Raw genomic sequence first — 15,387 nt, forward strand, 5'->3', positions numbered from 1 at the left:
GTTGAAAATGGATTTGAGCTAGACTGCAGTTACTGTGCAGCATGTAATCCTGTAGAAGTTCCATCCTTTAATTTTTAAAAAATGCTGGGCTTCAGTTCTCTGAGAAATCTTACATTTTTGAACGAATGAGGAGAGGCTGTTGCACAAGAATGAGCCTGCTTCATTGTTAAACCTTGTACATCAATAGATGTGTATTTTGAAACCTGTCAATCTATAACTAAATCTTTACACTTTTTTTTAAAGTGGGGTCACTGTTCTGGAATTGTTGGTTATTCACAAACCCAGAGGAATCAATAGGATCTGTCCTATCCAGCCCTTTGAAAATTAAACACTTCTTATTGTAGACATTTTAAGTATCTGGGTTTGGAGATTCCAGACATCAGTATTGACTTAGTTAGCTATGCTCAGATCATGACTAAGTAAAAACAACTAATTAAAGGAGGGCAGAGTGAATTCTAGAAGCCACTTTTGCCAATTCTGTATACAGACAACCATGATCTAGTTTCTTCAGCGCCTACATTACCAGGATAAGGAGAATTTTGATACAGTAATGTGAAATCCTCTGAAGGAAGTTGTGGTGTGCCTTGTCATTCCTTAAAATTATGTATAGGAGTGTATTGATGATGTGCAGGAATGGATGTACCCCTCCGAATCAGAGGCAATAAGCACTGCTCTTCAGTGTGCTTCTTCCAGCACCACCAGCAAATTTCAGTTATCCTGTAAACACTTAGGTTGTTTATGTGAGTAAGTTTATGCAAATATAAATACTGTGTTGATTTGAACAGCACAGAAGCCAAAACCTAGATCCAAACACCTCTACCTTATAGCGAGGTTCAGCTCCAGATGTCTGGTCTGCAATATAAGCTCATCCCTAGTTTCTAGTGGTACTGTGTTTCTTTCTATATGAACTTTAGTGAATAGATGGGAACAGAAATAATCTTTTTTTGTTTCTTCTTAAGGTTACGCAGGTACAGAGTCCTAGGGAGTAGCAGCTCGGACTCAGATCTTATCTCTCGTCTGGCTCAAATCCTACAGAATGGATCTCAAAGACCAAGGAGTTCTACCCAATGTAAGAGTCCAGGATCTCCACATAGTCCAAAAACACCACCCAAAAGCCCTGTCATCCCCCGACGCAGTCCCAGTGCCTCCCCTAGGAGCTCTTCTTTACCCCGTACTGCCAGTTCTTCTCCGTCCCGGGCTGGGAGACCCCATCATGATCAGAGGAGTTCCTCCCCACATCTTGGGAGGAGTAAATCACCTCCTAGCCATTCAGGCTCCTCATCTTCTAGGAGATCCTGCCAACAAGAGCACTGCTGCAACAAACCAAGCAAGAATGGTCTGAAAGGATCTGGCAGTTCCTTCCACCATTCCCCAAACACTAAGACTCCCACAGGAAAGAGCAAATCAACCACTAAGCTTAGCAGATAGGAACTGGGCCTTGACAGGTATAAAGCCTCCTCCTAAATCTGATGCATGTTGTGTCTGTGTACTGTGTATTTAAAAAAATAATCAAAAAAAGTATATTAAAAAAAACAGTGTTGAATCTGCGCTTTTTAAAGAAAGTAAGCATCATAAACTATTCATGAGAAAGCATACTGTGTAAATAAGTGGCCAGGCATTGCCTAAGAGCAGGCAGCAAGCAGATCCACAAGAGGGAAAGTAGAGGCCAGGATAAGAATGACTAGGTAGTCAAAGAGGTGCAATGAATTTAGAGTTGAAAATATCTCTACGGTGAGTGTTTTAAAAGGGTATTTATTTCTATGTTTTTAGTTTACCTAGCTAGAAGATTTGGCCTAATTATTTAAGGCCTTACATAGTGAAGGAGTATGTAAGAAAACCTGAAACGGTTATTCCCAAAATGATGTCACCACTTGGGAGATAAGTACTGCTCAAGCATGTCTTTGCAGTTTTAAAAAAGCACACAATTTAGAAGATGATGGTATTTCCACCTTGTAAGTCTCTTCTATTTTGAGCTGCATACATCTCTGAGTCACTCAGTGCTCATCTTGTCCCGTCTACCATGGCACAGATTTTTTACCTAAGGAAGGTACCTTGCCCCTTCTTCACACTGATGACATTTTAAAATTAATATTAACACTTGCCAAGGTATTTTTATAGCTATATTCTTACTCGTTTGGTACTGATTAGGATCCAAGAAGCTAATTCTCAGTTCTATCTCATACACTTCTTTGAGAGTCATAGTAGGGGTTCTTCAAACTGTGGTTGGTAGAATTTGGAAAAGCATTCCTGTCTAGGAAACGAGAGAAAGGAGATGTCTCCATTTCACTGAATGTTGCAGATTTACAATAAATTGCAATGTAAGTTAGAAAACAAGTTAGAAAACAGAAGCACTTTTTTTTCCCTTAACTGCAAAAAGAACCCTTGTTATTGCTAGCTTTTGGTTTTCCATTAGTTAGGGATCATTTAAACAATTGGTCTTACCATGCAGAGATGATTACCAACCAAGGTTTGCTATTTTGGTCATTTGTTTTATAAAAACAGGAGAGATGAAACAGAGATGAGGAGATTGTCTACTTCATGAACTTGGTAGGTTATAGGTGACAGAAATATACTTGACACCAGTACAGAATCTGGGTAAGAATATTAGTCATCAAAGCAAAATACATAGAAAGCAATCTGAGGTACTTTTTTGTTGGATTCTTTTAATTCTTTTGCCCAGTTTTTTTTTTGGTAGCCAAGCTTCGTTGTCTGTGAGTAAAGCCCATGGTGTCCAATTCCTCTAATTTTGTTTGGTAGTTACTTAATAATCTCTTGTGCTCTACAGGATCTCTGTAGGGAGCATGACAGTACAGCACCTTTTGGTATATTCAGAAGAGAATAGTGGGTCGGAATAGTAACACCCAAGAACGCAAGCCTGAGAAAGATGCAGCCAGCTCTCCCTAATTATCCCTGTTGTGGGAACGCTGGATGTGTAGGAGACTTGTCAGTTACTGATCTGCTTGCTGTAGTCATACGCCTCTTCAGCCAGCATCTGTGCTTTTTTATTTAATCTCTGCCAAATGAATACCTTTGGATTAAAAAGGGAATATTTTGTCTCTGAGCTAACACATTCTAATGCTGCATTAAAGCTGCCCTGGAGCTGCACTGAATTTCACTTGCTTTGTCAGACTATGTTGATTTGATTTTTTTTTTTTTCCCTTACTATGAATATGTATATTGTTTCCCATACGTAATGTAGCACAGTGTGGAACCTTAATTTCATTCAGGTTTCAAGCACTACAGATGAATGCAATAGGTAGGGTATACCTGCTTTTTCTGAAGAAACTGTACCATTGGAAAGTCCTATTCCTTTGTATTATATTGTATAATAGGGGCTATACCAATAATTGCATGTCCTCATGGTAAATTATATAATATAAATATTTATATATATATATATACACATATATGTACATGCTTATATAAACTCATTCTTTCTCATTTTTCATTTGTAATTTATGGACCACAGATAATACAGTTCCCTTTCTGTTAGTTCCTGAATACTTTTGGCACTACATCTTCTATTTCCCCCCCAAAATTTCTGGAATGCACAAATTCTAATAGCCTTTGTACCTTGATACAAGATTGAAGGACTGCTGATTTCTCAACCAGCCAATGTTTTGTCTTACAGCTTGCTTTTTTTCCTTATAATTTTGTGTGTCCATTTGCATAGGGAACAAGAACAGAGACTCAAAGGTATTATTATTTTTTATTACAAATAGGGCTTGTGGTTATTCATTTTTATTTCATAATGTGAATTCTTAATTGTTATGAATACTTGTCATATAGGAGCAGTGACAGTCAATGAATATCTAACAGATGATTGTGTCAACAACAAATTCCATCTTTTCCTTCCTGTTTTCCTCATGTTTCCCTACAGTACACCATAAAGAAAATTTGGTCCCATTGTGGTATTTTTGCCCTGGGCACTGCTGGAATTATTTGCTGAGGTGGTGTGGCAGCCTGTGGTTATTTTTCCTCCCCTCCTCCTTATTTCTGAATACCGTTTATTATGGTCTTGTAAGCTCATTCCTACATTAACATGGTCAGTTTTAATAGGTACCAGCTTTATGCATCCTTGCCTGAATGCTGAAGTTGAGGTGTTTATATTTTCTCTCCAGTGTAGCAGGATCCAGAAACAGGTAATTGCTTTGCAGGTGAGAAAGAATATTACACCTAAGGATTTTTTTATGCTGTCTTCAAAGTACAGATTTGTCCGTTGTTACACATTACTATGTAAAATAAATCAATGCTGTAGAAATTCACTTGTACTTGAACTACTTGCCAATGTAAAAATAGTAAACTATGCCAAAACGGAGAAAGAGATATCAGTCATGATTGATGACCCAGGCTTCTTTCAGTGCAGAAAAAGGTAAAAGGACTGTATATCCCCAGCTGCTTTTTGCTGTGGATTCAACAGGATCTAGTGAGAAAATCATGAAGATCTGAATGGAGGAGTGATTGTGAATAACTTATCTTGAATTACCCGCTCTTCTGGAGTTTTTTATTGCTTGATACCCTCCCTGCAAAAGTTTACAGAATTGCTTACTATAGTCTAATGTAGCAGTTAGTTAATGTAGTTAGGTAATGGTCAGCTGGTCAGCTCATACATAAATATTAGCTTAGTATTTCTAGAGGGCCTGTATAATCATCAAGAACTGAGTAAGCTTCAATATTTGAATATGCAACTGACTCTGCATAAAAACACCAACGTACATGTGTGTGGCCCTTGTGCAGAGTGAATGAATGGTTTACAGAGGGTTATCTGCAAAAAATTTTCAGGGACGGTGAAGATTTTTCTCCATTGTACAAACCGGTTGCAGTTATTCTGCATAGCACACTGCAGCTTACCCAGGGATTTTAGCTGGGAAACAATGTAATTCAAGGAGCTGTTGCTTTGTCCTCTTCAAGCCTCCGTTTCTTTGGAGGGCAGTGCAATGGAGCCATGACATGTAGCAGATGCAGATGCCGCACACGTGTTTCCTCTTTATGGTGTTTCCTGTGTTGTGGCTGGCACTTTGGAGCATTTTTTTAGAGAAATTGAGGCATGAAGCCTTTAAACTAAAATAGAACTTGAAAAGACTGAACATTTTACACAAACTTTTGTGCTGCAATAGTGCATGGTATAATCTATGTTGCAACCTCAACAATCTATATTAATATTAATAAACCTCATTATTAATTACAAATGCCGATTACTAATTAAGTAAAATACTGTTAAAAGTAGTAGAAGGTGTAATACCGTAGAGCAACACTGGCAAGTTGTATGATGCTAGGCACCTGTCTACTGCTTAGGCAAGATCGGTAAGCATAGAAAATTCACTGCTCAAAGGCAGGAGCAATATGAGGTCTTAACTGCTAGTTATATACCATTATTCAGGAGGCAAACCCCTGGGGAGTGACTCGGGGTGTTCATTATAGGCACCAGCCACATCCTGTCTTGGGAAATCTGGACATATTCTTGCCTTGAAGTCTGCATGTTTGAGATCAAGCTTTCTCGCATACCTCACTAAACAGTCTTGATGTAAAGGGGAGGATCTGGTCCTATATATTTAAAAATAGCTTGAAATATTTTACATCTGAAAAAGACTTGCAAGAGCTCTATCATTTACAATTTGTAGTATTATGGTATTAACTATAGCTGGGAAAACACACAATTTTGATTTTATATATATAAATAGGCATTTGTACATAAGTGTATCTATATATACACTTATATAGATACTGTATATTATATAGAAACATGTATACATACATACATATGTGTGTATATACATATAGATAGGAACAGTTTCAGCTATTGCATCCTGTTCACTGGAATTCATTTGCCAGAGTGAACCAAGGCCTGTTTTGCTTTGATTTGCTCTGATCTCCTCTTCATCTACCATAATTTTGCTATGCCCTGATTCTGATTCTATGTCTTTTCCATATTACAAGGCCTGATCCTATAGTCCTACTTGGGCAAAACTCCCGTAAGTCCTTCTTACTGCAGTAACTTTTAGGCAATGGTTGACTATAATGCTTCTAAAAAAATATTTTCTTTTTCTTTTTGATGAGAATGTAGACAAAGCCAGACTTACAGTACAAACTCTTTCCTGTAAACAGAATTTTTCCATAATGAATTGGACAATTTTGTGGAACACCAAGAGGCATAAATTCTGATAAGAAGTGATTATTCCAATTTCTTAAAAGGGTCTAATGGCAAACTAGGGATATGTGCCTCCAATTTTTATATATATGTTTAATGAGAGAGGAATCTTCTGAAAAGGAATAGGAGAAAAAAAGAGAGCTCAAACTCAAATTGGTTTCTCATTATAGGCCTATAATATATTCATCTTAATTTTTTCCATGCAGGACTGATCCTGTGAGGTGACGAGAGCCATGCCTGTCTTCTCAATTCCAGTGAGCAAGGGGCTGCTTAGGTGTCTTTTGTTAACACCGTGATTCCCTATGGCATGTTCTCTGTATCCTTTTCCACTGCAAGGAGTGGTCAGAGAACGGTCAGCTATATTATATAAATAAAAGTCTTGACGATTATCCATGATTCCTTTCTTCATCTGGTAAAAGCTTTGGATGCTCATTCCTATGTTTGAGACTTGTGGAACAGTGCAAAATATTTTTATTCTTTTTTTTTTTAGCTAACCTAGTAGGCAGTGAACTGAAGGGTTTTGTTTGCTGTTTTGCTTTTGGCTCAAATGTCATTGGTTGCAATTACTGCAATTTTCAGTAACTGGTAACGCTGGCAAAAGGAAGTGAGGTTCAGTGTTTTGACTACATGCAACACGTAAGCATAGGTCTTACATTTCTTAGCTAATACATGCAAATTGCATAAACACGCACCTCACACAAGAATACCTCAGCTCTCTGCTTGAAGCCAGTCTTCCCTACACACAACATTTGTAAAAGAGAGATGATATAAAAGTCAGCCTGGATTGTGTAATAATTGTCTGGAATTATCTTAAGATAATGTCAAATGCCAAAAAGTTTTATCACTCATTTCCCTGTGGTTTAAATAATCAGGCTTTTAAATATTAACCTTTGAGGTGTTCGTTTTTTAAGGAAAAATGCATAGGAGTGTATTGTTTTGAAGTTTAATGTGTTAACTTGATGATTACTCCAGCCATCCAGCTTTGAACACGTAGGCTGATTTTACTCTCCATTGTTGGTAACACATTCTCTCTTAACAGTAATAGTGACAAACCCAAATGTTAGCACATCATTGATGTATTTTGCTTCTGTTTCTCCTCTACACGAAGAGCTTGGACCCTTGGGAATTCTTGCTGTTCTTGTGCAGGTGAAACTTTCATTAAAATCAGTATAGGGTCTTGTTTTGTTGAGGATTTTTACCCTGTTTAGGGACTAAAGGAATAAACTCGATAAATGTCATATTTGCAGTTGCTGTATTTTAAATTGGAAAATGCTTATTTTTTTAACTACTATTATGACATGACATGCCTTTTGATCTCTACTTTTCTGTAACAATTACTGCTGAGAGACAGCTTTGGCCAGGACTACAAAGTGGTTTCTTCTAAAACAATACCACAAGTGGGTTACTCGTATGACGCCCTGAGCGTCCACAACTGTCTGTGGGAATTCAGCTGGAATTAATTTGAGTTACAGATGTTTTGTTTCCTTTTGAGATCACTTGATCTTTGACCTAACTTTTATATAAAGGAGCTGTAATAACAGCAGACCAGCTTGCTCCAAAAGATACAGTGAATTAGTTCGGTCTGCCTGGCTTCAAATCCTTTTAAACCGGTATCTGCTGCCTGGCAGGCAAGGTCATAAAGGTTTGACACAAGGTGAGGTGGGATTTTGGGGGCTATTTCACATCTTTTTCCTCTGACTGGAGATCTGGATTGGTTACCTAGCAGCCTTCTCTGCATCCTCTTTACATTCCTTGGCTAGAAAGCAAGATTTGAAATTCTTCCCCAGCTTCTAACTTTCTTTCTATAGGCTCAGCCCAGAGGTGAGTTGCAGTGCTTGTGCTAAGAGATGTCAATTTTCAAATGCTTTCCTATGAATATCCAAACTAGTAAATTTAAGGAAATCACCAGCAATGCCTTCAGACAAGTACTGACTTTTTGTAGCTGCCAGCCAATGGCTGCTAATCTAAAATCTCTGGGCAATACCACAAAGAATGAAATCTGTGTATTAATTAAAAATACAATGTTGTCACCCCATGAGAAATTAAGTAGTCAATAGTAAAATCTGCAGCATGATTAAATTACGTGGAATGCAGTTCCAAGATTGTTTGTTACCATTAAGGAAGACAAACGTTGAGTCCTTCAAATTCTCTTGCTCAGTAGTTGCAGTTCTCTTCCACTCCTTGGAAATCTTCTAAGCCATTCTTTTCCTTTTAATTTTGCTCAGGCACCCAAGAACATAAAGAGTTAATGCCCTTGTAATGGTCATTTGTACATAAAGTTGTAATTATTTATTTTCTCATTTGTACCATATCAAGGCTTTGTACAATGTTTTAAGTTTTGTTTTCAAATTATTTTGTATTTTATTTTTATAAACTGGTTCTAAATAAAATACTCATTCAGCATGCAAAACTTCAGTTCTTGATTGTGTTTGTATAATGATGTAATTATTTATAAAGCTTCAGCTGAATTTTTTTCAGTATTTTTTTATTGTTGTAACCCTGTACTTTAAATGGAGAAAGTGCTTTGACAGTGATTTATTTTTTCTGTTACAAGAAAGCAAAAAGCAAGTGTCTGTTGGTACTACTGTAATATGAGTCAGATGCTCATGTTGCAAGTCAGAATGATTGGATCAATGGAAGTTTTACTGATTTAGTACGTTCATGTGTTATATATTAATAAGAATAGAAGAACTCAACCAGCCTCCTCAGAAACCTCCCTTTCTACTTGCTCTTGCTCTTATCCATGCTGTCTGTATTCAGCCAAACAATAAATGATTGCCACAGCCAGATCAGATCAATTTTAGTAACAATATGGTGGATTCCAACCTTGTCATTCTGAGAAGCCAGCTGCTGCTGCTTTTTTTTTTTCCCCCTTAAAAATTATAATTTCTTATTTAGTCAGAGGCCACTGTACTTGATTTCTTTGGAAGCGATCAGCTGTCTGGATGTAGTCACTGAGCTTTTACAGCCTCTTGAGGAGACCTGTCATCTTCTGTACAATACACTTCAGTGGCAGATAGCAGAGAAATAAATAAATGGAAGTTGTTACTCAATCTGAGCAGTTTATGCTATGGAAATGCAGTGTTAAGCTACCAGTTGCTCTAGTTTCCTCCAAAATCCTTTCATTTCTCTTTCTAGTAAAACTAGCTAAAAGTAGAGTATCATATCATCACAATTTTTATTTGCGGTTTATGTGCCTACATGTCTTAGTCCTTGTATGCTGTGGAAAATACTGCCTGCTCTTTATGCAGCAGAACAAGGTTTTTAGGGAAGTCCAGAAGAATTGGAGAAAATTCCCTGGATCTCTTTCTTGGCAGTATCACTGTTATGCCTTGTATGTAAGGCAAATTAAAAGCCAGCTCTGCCCTTGTTCAAATCATTGGCAGTATTTTCATCAAGCTTCGTGACCAGGTCATTAGCTCTTGTCATTTATATAAATAGCCCGAATGGCTTCACACGACAGGAAACAAATTGGGAATTCATTTACTCAGTAACATTCCAAGAAAATGATGTTTCATCTTCTGTTAAGAACAGCCAGAAATTTAATGGCATGCTTCTGGATGGTATGTGCTTTTGGTGCTCCCAACAGAACCATCATTTGATCACAGAAAGGGTGCATAAAGAAATAGCAAGCCACCTCTATTAATTTGAAGATGAAAATAACAAATTTGCACACTCTGTACTGGTGACAAGTAGCTCAGCATCTTTCCTTGTTTAAAACATTATGTAAATCCGGATCATACCAGAAATGGAAGAGTGGTTTTGATCTGGCTCCAGTATATGTTAGCGGTATAACTGACAGACTGTGGGGAAGAAGCAAGATTGGAACAAAGATGCTGTGGCAGACCGATGTTGAGGTCTGGTGGTTGTCTGGCCACTGAAGTGTCTTTCAGCATTGCCTGGCTTGTCATCTTCATTCATACAGGAGATCCAATCTGCCCACTCTGCTTTTAGGATCTTTGGGAAGCTGTGCTTCCCTGCACTTGTACTGTAGCTGCCTCTCATTTAAATTTGTACTCGAACATGAGGAAGCTATGTAGCACACACAAGTCAGCTCTGCCTATGTTGGGGCCCGAAAGGAGTTGTTTAGGATGGCCTCCCTCCTCTTGGGACCAACAATCAAGTTCGTGATACCCCTGGACTGAATTAAGGTGAAACGACACCAGCCAACCAGTTTAACAATTTATTAATACAAAATACAAGGCATGAGGTTAGATGCAATAACTCAATGGCAACTACTTGTTTGACTAGTTGAGTTGTCCAGTTAAGTCCCCTGCCACATGTCTTTCACAACCTGATAAAGAGAGGAGGAGAGAGAGGGACAGAGACAGACAAAGAAGATATCGCCACCCACGGATCTAGCGCCATCCTGTTGGTCCTCTTGATTATTGGTGTCTTGGTGGTGGGGGGCCCCCCCAGCTCCTGATGGTACCATTTTATACAGTCCGAGTCAAGGCAACGGCATGTTTGCCACTTGGACTTTGGTACCCACATGATGATCGTGTGATGTCTCCAGTCCGCTGCGCGTGCAGATGTGTTCTTAGGGGGTTGTCAGTTGTCGGGTGCCCCCACTAAGTGTCGTGACTGCCAGTCGATCTTTCATTGTGCCTGCACCGTAGAGATCGTGCCAGGGATTGCACCAGGCTGTGGGTTCTTATCGTCTTGTGGTTTCTTCTGTACCAAGAAACGTTTAAGACAATGCTGTAGTAAGCGAAATTCAAGAATTAACAACTGGAGAAGGAACTGAAACATTGCAAGAAAGTCAGACAGGTAAGAATTGGCTGTTGCAACCTGGACAAGCTCAAACTGCTGCCCAAGAGGACCAGGGAAACTTTAGATCATGTTTTGCTAATCTACCTGGAATGTTATGGTAGCATTAATTGGCTTCTTTGTCCATGAGAACAAAATAGAAATTGAAGGGTACCTTCTTCAGTTACAGAAAACACTGCTCGAGAGAGCCCATCTGTACTAATGGGGGAGAAATAATGCTTCCAACCAGTTAGTTTGGAAAGCTTTTAACAACATAGACTCAAAAATCAGATTTAGTATTAGTCCTTTCCCCATTTTTAAAACCAGCAATTTATGAATACGGTAGTGATACCTGTCACCCACACTATCTCCTTTTGTTACGGTAAACCTGAAAATGAGAACCTCCTCTTCTTCAAAGCATTAATCCCGATTAGCAATGTGCTGTACATGCTTATGTGTTAATTTTGTGAGATATTTCCATGTTTTACTCTATCTATGATGCTGAAGGGAAACACTTGATAGCAACGTTGACTAGTTCACGTTTTATTAGGTGGCAGCTGTCAGTTTTTGAGGCGTGTGTGTGTGATCGGTACACCGTAATGGTGTAAGGGCAGAAGTAGAAGAAAGTACTTAAAAGTACATTTTCATATGGTATAGTGCTCTGCCAAAGCTGACTGCAAAAATGACGTATCTTACCCTATGGTTACACGTTCTTAATGCTGCTAGGAGAGGGACAATTGCACTGCCATTTTCTACGTCATTTGTATTTGCGGAATTCTTGCAGCGGGAATGCTTGTGCAAAATGACTGGAAAACTAGAGGCAGCTAGTCATTGCTATAGGCCAAATTTATCTGTAGAATTTTAATATCAGTGATAAATGCTTAAGAAGAGGACGTGCATGATTTTTCAGGTCATCGGATAAAATTGCAGGTGAGAGGGTTTTTATTTTCCCTCCAGTAAGGACACTGGACGTATGAACACAGCACCGCTGCTAGTTTTGAACTGTGCAAAGTAAAGCAATTCTAATGTATAAGCCTTAGACATACCAGCCTTAAACACATCTTAAGACTAGTGCCAGTGACAATAGTTTTCTCCTATCTGAATGTGAAAAGGAGATTTTTCTTTTTCACATTAGTATAAAATGATTCCTTTGTGCTTGTTTCCGAGTTGACATTTAACAGGTTATTTTTTGCTCCAACTCCACTTTCTTCTTCCTTGGATATATAGTCAAGAGAATGGAAGATTTTATTAATCTCTCTGATTGATAGGTGAAAATGAAAGCTTCATAAACTATGCAGGAGCATTTGTTCTGCCTGGAGCAAAGTCAGCCCCTGCCTCCTGCAATTTATTTAACAGCAAATCTAATTTCTGTTTCATGTAAAACAATACGGAAACTTTTTTGCTCTCTGTATTTCAAATGTAGTATTGATTCCAGAAGGCTTGCAAAATCTGTTGGAAGATACGGCCTGCTTATAAACCATATGGGGAAAAATTATTCCATGTCAAAACCAGGCATTGCTCATCAATTACTATTTTTTGCTGTATTTCTCTGCTTTAGTCATGTGACAAGAAAGAGCCTACCCTGCTAGTCCAGTAAAACAAAATGCCTTTGAGGAAAAGGTGCATTTGACAAGCTGGGAATGAACAAGAGCCAGGTGGAGCAATGCTGTGTGAATTCTGAGGAGTACATTCATGAATCAACAGCTCAGTCCTAAACCATTCGTAGAGTTAAGCAGGTATGTCAAACTCTTCCTGCGATGCCTTGCACAGCTCAGACTTGCTTAAAAAAACAACAACCAAGCAAACACCCCCAACACTATAATCAGAAAAAGCAAGTACTTAAAAAAACCAACTACTTCTGACGTCTGTTTAATCAAAAAACTGCGCAACTCGTGCAAGACAGCTCCTGCTGGTCACCAACGATAACGTTACTTTTTTACCCAACTCTCATGCCTTTTATTTTTCAAAAGGTCACATAAAACAAAGGATGATACAGACAAGAGTCTTAGTCAAAATAAATCTGTTTTTTTGTTTGTTTGTTTGTTTTTAAGAGAGTAAGAGGATAAAGAGAACGGAAGAAAATTATTAGCCAACTGCAACAGAGTTAACCAACAGGAGACTGGTAATTAGTGTTTAATGCCACCTATTGCGAAATGTTTCCCACTGGGAAAAATGTGGGAGGCAAGTCCACTTTGCTCCTTTGAAGTCACAAGCCGGAGCAGAACATACAACAGCACCTAACACCACAGTCACTTTACATATATTCAAGTTTTCACACATCTGCAAAGCAGAAGTAGTAGCAGCCATTTGGATGTTCTTTCTTAATGGTTCTCAGGGGGGGCCTAGGAAATTCAGAAGGACCTGGTTCTTGTGACATGGAGCTGGAGCTGCAGCTGCTGCTTCTGCTGCTGCTTCCAGCCACCTGCGTTCTACCTCTGTCCTCAGCGGGGGAGACCTGGGGGGAACCTGGGCTCAGGTACCCAGCTGTGGTCTGAGTAGAGGTGGTGGCATACGTGGTCGGGCCAGTGTTGTTTTTCACGTAGACGTTTTTGATGGCAACAAGTGTATGCGCCATGATGCTGAGGCTGTTACTCAGCTCTTGCATGCCTTGCTGCAGCAGCCGAAGGTTGTGGTTGACACTGTCAAAGCCAGACTGGATCACCTGCATCTGGGTCTGCTGAATCTGCACGAGATCCTCTTCAGTTATTTCGTTTTGGTCTGCCTGGGACCTGCCTTTTGTTTTGGCTTTTACTTTCCCAGAGGAACCACCGCCCGATGTCCCCAGAAAAGGTAGTTGTTCTTGGCTAGGTGGAACCACTGCCATGTCCTCAGAGCTTTCTTCTGGCTCTACCACCTTCACTACTATTTCTTCTTTGAGGTTCATCTTCTCAAGACCGGATTGATGAGATGGGCCGGGATTGTCATTAAACCCTAGAGGTGATGGGGGGAGAGGAAAAGCAAAGGAGAGTCAGTGAGAAACCTCATGACCTTAGTGGTCAGCGAAACGTGCGCTCGTCCACTAAGGGCTAACCTTAGTCCTTGAGCCAAGACTCTACAACTCGCGCTGCGTTACCCCTTGGTGCTTTAAGAATGCACATTACCTCGACAGGTGGGAAGAAAACCCCGGAGGCGCATTCACCAGTTAAGAATATATTTACACACTACGGATCCCTCACCGGCCCCACCACAGAAGCCGGGTTTTAGGTTCCCAGAGACAGAGGTCCTTGCAAGCTCATTTCACGCTCCACCCTGTGCGCGGTCACCGGTAACGGCATTACCGAAACGCTGTGACTGCAAGGAACCCCTTGGTATGGAAGGCGGTCGTTTCCGCGCACTGAGGCGATCTCTCCCTGGTACAGACGAAGTGACGAACTCGCAGCGCTTTGCACTGACCGCCCAGGACTGCGCGCTGGCACGGCTTTTCGCGCTTGCGAGAATAAGCGCTACGGGGGCGAAGGCAGGCGGCGGGCAGGTGCTCGAGCGGGGAGCCCGCTACGGCCGCGGCTCAGCGCCGTTCCTCCCCCGGAGGCCGAGGTAAGCGGCTGCCGGGGCTGCCGCGGCGGGACGGAACGGGACGGGACGGGGACACGGCGGGCGGAGGGCGCGGGGCGAGCGCCGCGGGGGGGGGAGGAGGGGGGGGTCGGTCCCGCAACTCACCCATCTCCCCCACGACGGCGCCGGGCAGCTCCAGCGTGTCGATGCCGCCCACGATGGGCACGGCCTCGGCGGGCAGCAGGGAGCCGTAGGCGCGGTGGTGGTGGTGGTGGTGGTGGAGGTGGTGGCGGCGGCCGGGCGGCGCGGCGGCGGGCGGCATCTCCTCGGGGGCCAGGAGGAGGCCGAGGGCGGCGGGACCCGGCGGCCCGCAGCCCTGCGAGAGGCGGCAGAGCTTGCTGCGGTCGCGGCGCTTCAGGTCCCGCCAGCGCTTCTTCAGGTCCTCCACGTCGCGGGGGCAGGCGGCCACCGGGTTCACCTTGTGCCGGATCAGCTCCCACACCTTCCGCTTCTGGCCCGGGGAGGCGCGGCCCGGCCCCGCCGCGAACAGCAGCTGCTCGTGCTTCAGCACCTGCTCGATCAGCACTTCCGTCTCCGCCTCGTTGAAATTCGCCTTGCGCCGCTTGGGCGACTCCTCGGCCATCCTCCGCCGTCGGGGAGGGGGGCCGAGGCAGCGCACACGCACCCCCCCTCCCCCCCCCGGCCCCCGCCTGGCGCCGGCGGGCGCGGAGCCGCGGGGGGCGCCGCTGCCCCTTCCCCCGCCCCGGCCCGCGGGTGCCGCCGCCGCTAGGCCGGGCCCCGAGCCCTGCTGGGGAAGCAAATACCGCGCATGAGAGGAAAAGACGCGCACGGGCCAGCGCAGGCGCCCCGTGCCCCGCGTGTTGACATGGGGAGGGGGACCGGCCCCGGCCCCGGCCCGCGCCGGCCACGCCCCCGCCCGCCTACCCCGGCGGGAATCCCCGCCGCCGCCCCGCCCCGCCCCGCCCCGGCGGGGCGGG

General features: G+C 42.3%; 2 protein-coding genes across 10 annotated transcripts in view; one reads left to right on the forward strand and one right to left on the reverse strand.

Annotated features, from left to right (window-relative positions):
- TTBK2 (tau tubulin kinase 2) overlaps positions 1-8,558 on the forward strand; it is a 99,578-nt gene extending 91,020 nt beyond the window's left edge. For 7 of the 9 annotated variants that reach the window (XM_069784343.1, XM_069784342.1, XM_069784347.1 and 4 more), the window contains one exon: positions 960-8,558. In XM_069784343.1, the coding sequence (XP_069640444.1) occupies positions 960-1,428 (469 nt within the window). In that variant the 3' untranslated portion in view covers positions 1,429-8,558. The remainder of the gene's footprint in view (positions 1-959) is intronic. The other 2 variants (XR_011324814.1, XM_069784345.1) reach the window with 2 other exon arrangements.
- A 4,192-nt stretch (positions 8,559-12,750) lies between these two features.
- On the reverse strand, positions 12,751-15,315 carry LOC138685516 (myb-related transcription factor, partner of profilin-like). The gene is made up of 2 exons (XM_069784353.1): positions 14,555-15,315; positions 12,751-13,828 (listed from the first exon to the last, which is right to left on the reverse strand). The coding sequence occupies exons 1-2, from the start codon at positions 15,030-15,032 to the stop codon at positions 13,170-13,172; spliced, it is 1,137 nt and encodes a 378-aa protein (XP_069640454.1). The 5' UTR covers positions 15,033-15,315; the 3' UTR covers positions 12,751-13,169.
- Positions 15,316-15,387: the final 72 nt, after the last annotated feature.

This window comes from Haliaeetus albicilla, chromosome 5 (assembly GCF_947461875.1).
Source record: "Haliaeetus albicilla chromosome 5, bHalAlb1.1, whole genome shotgun sequence".
Taxonomy (NCBI): Eukaryota; Metazoa; Chordata; class Aves; order Accipitriformes; family Accipitridae; genus Haliaeetus; species Haliaeetus albicilla.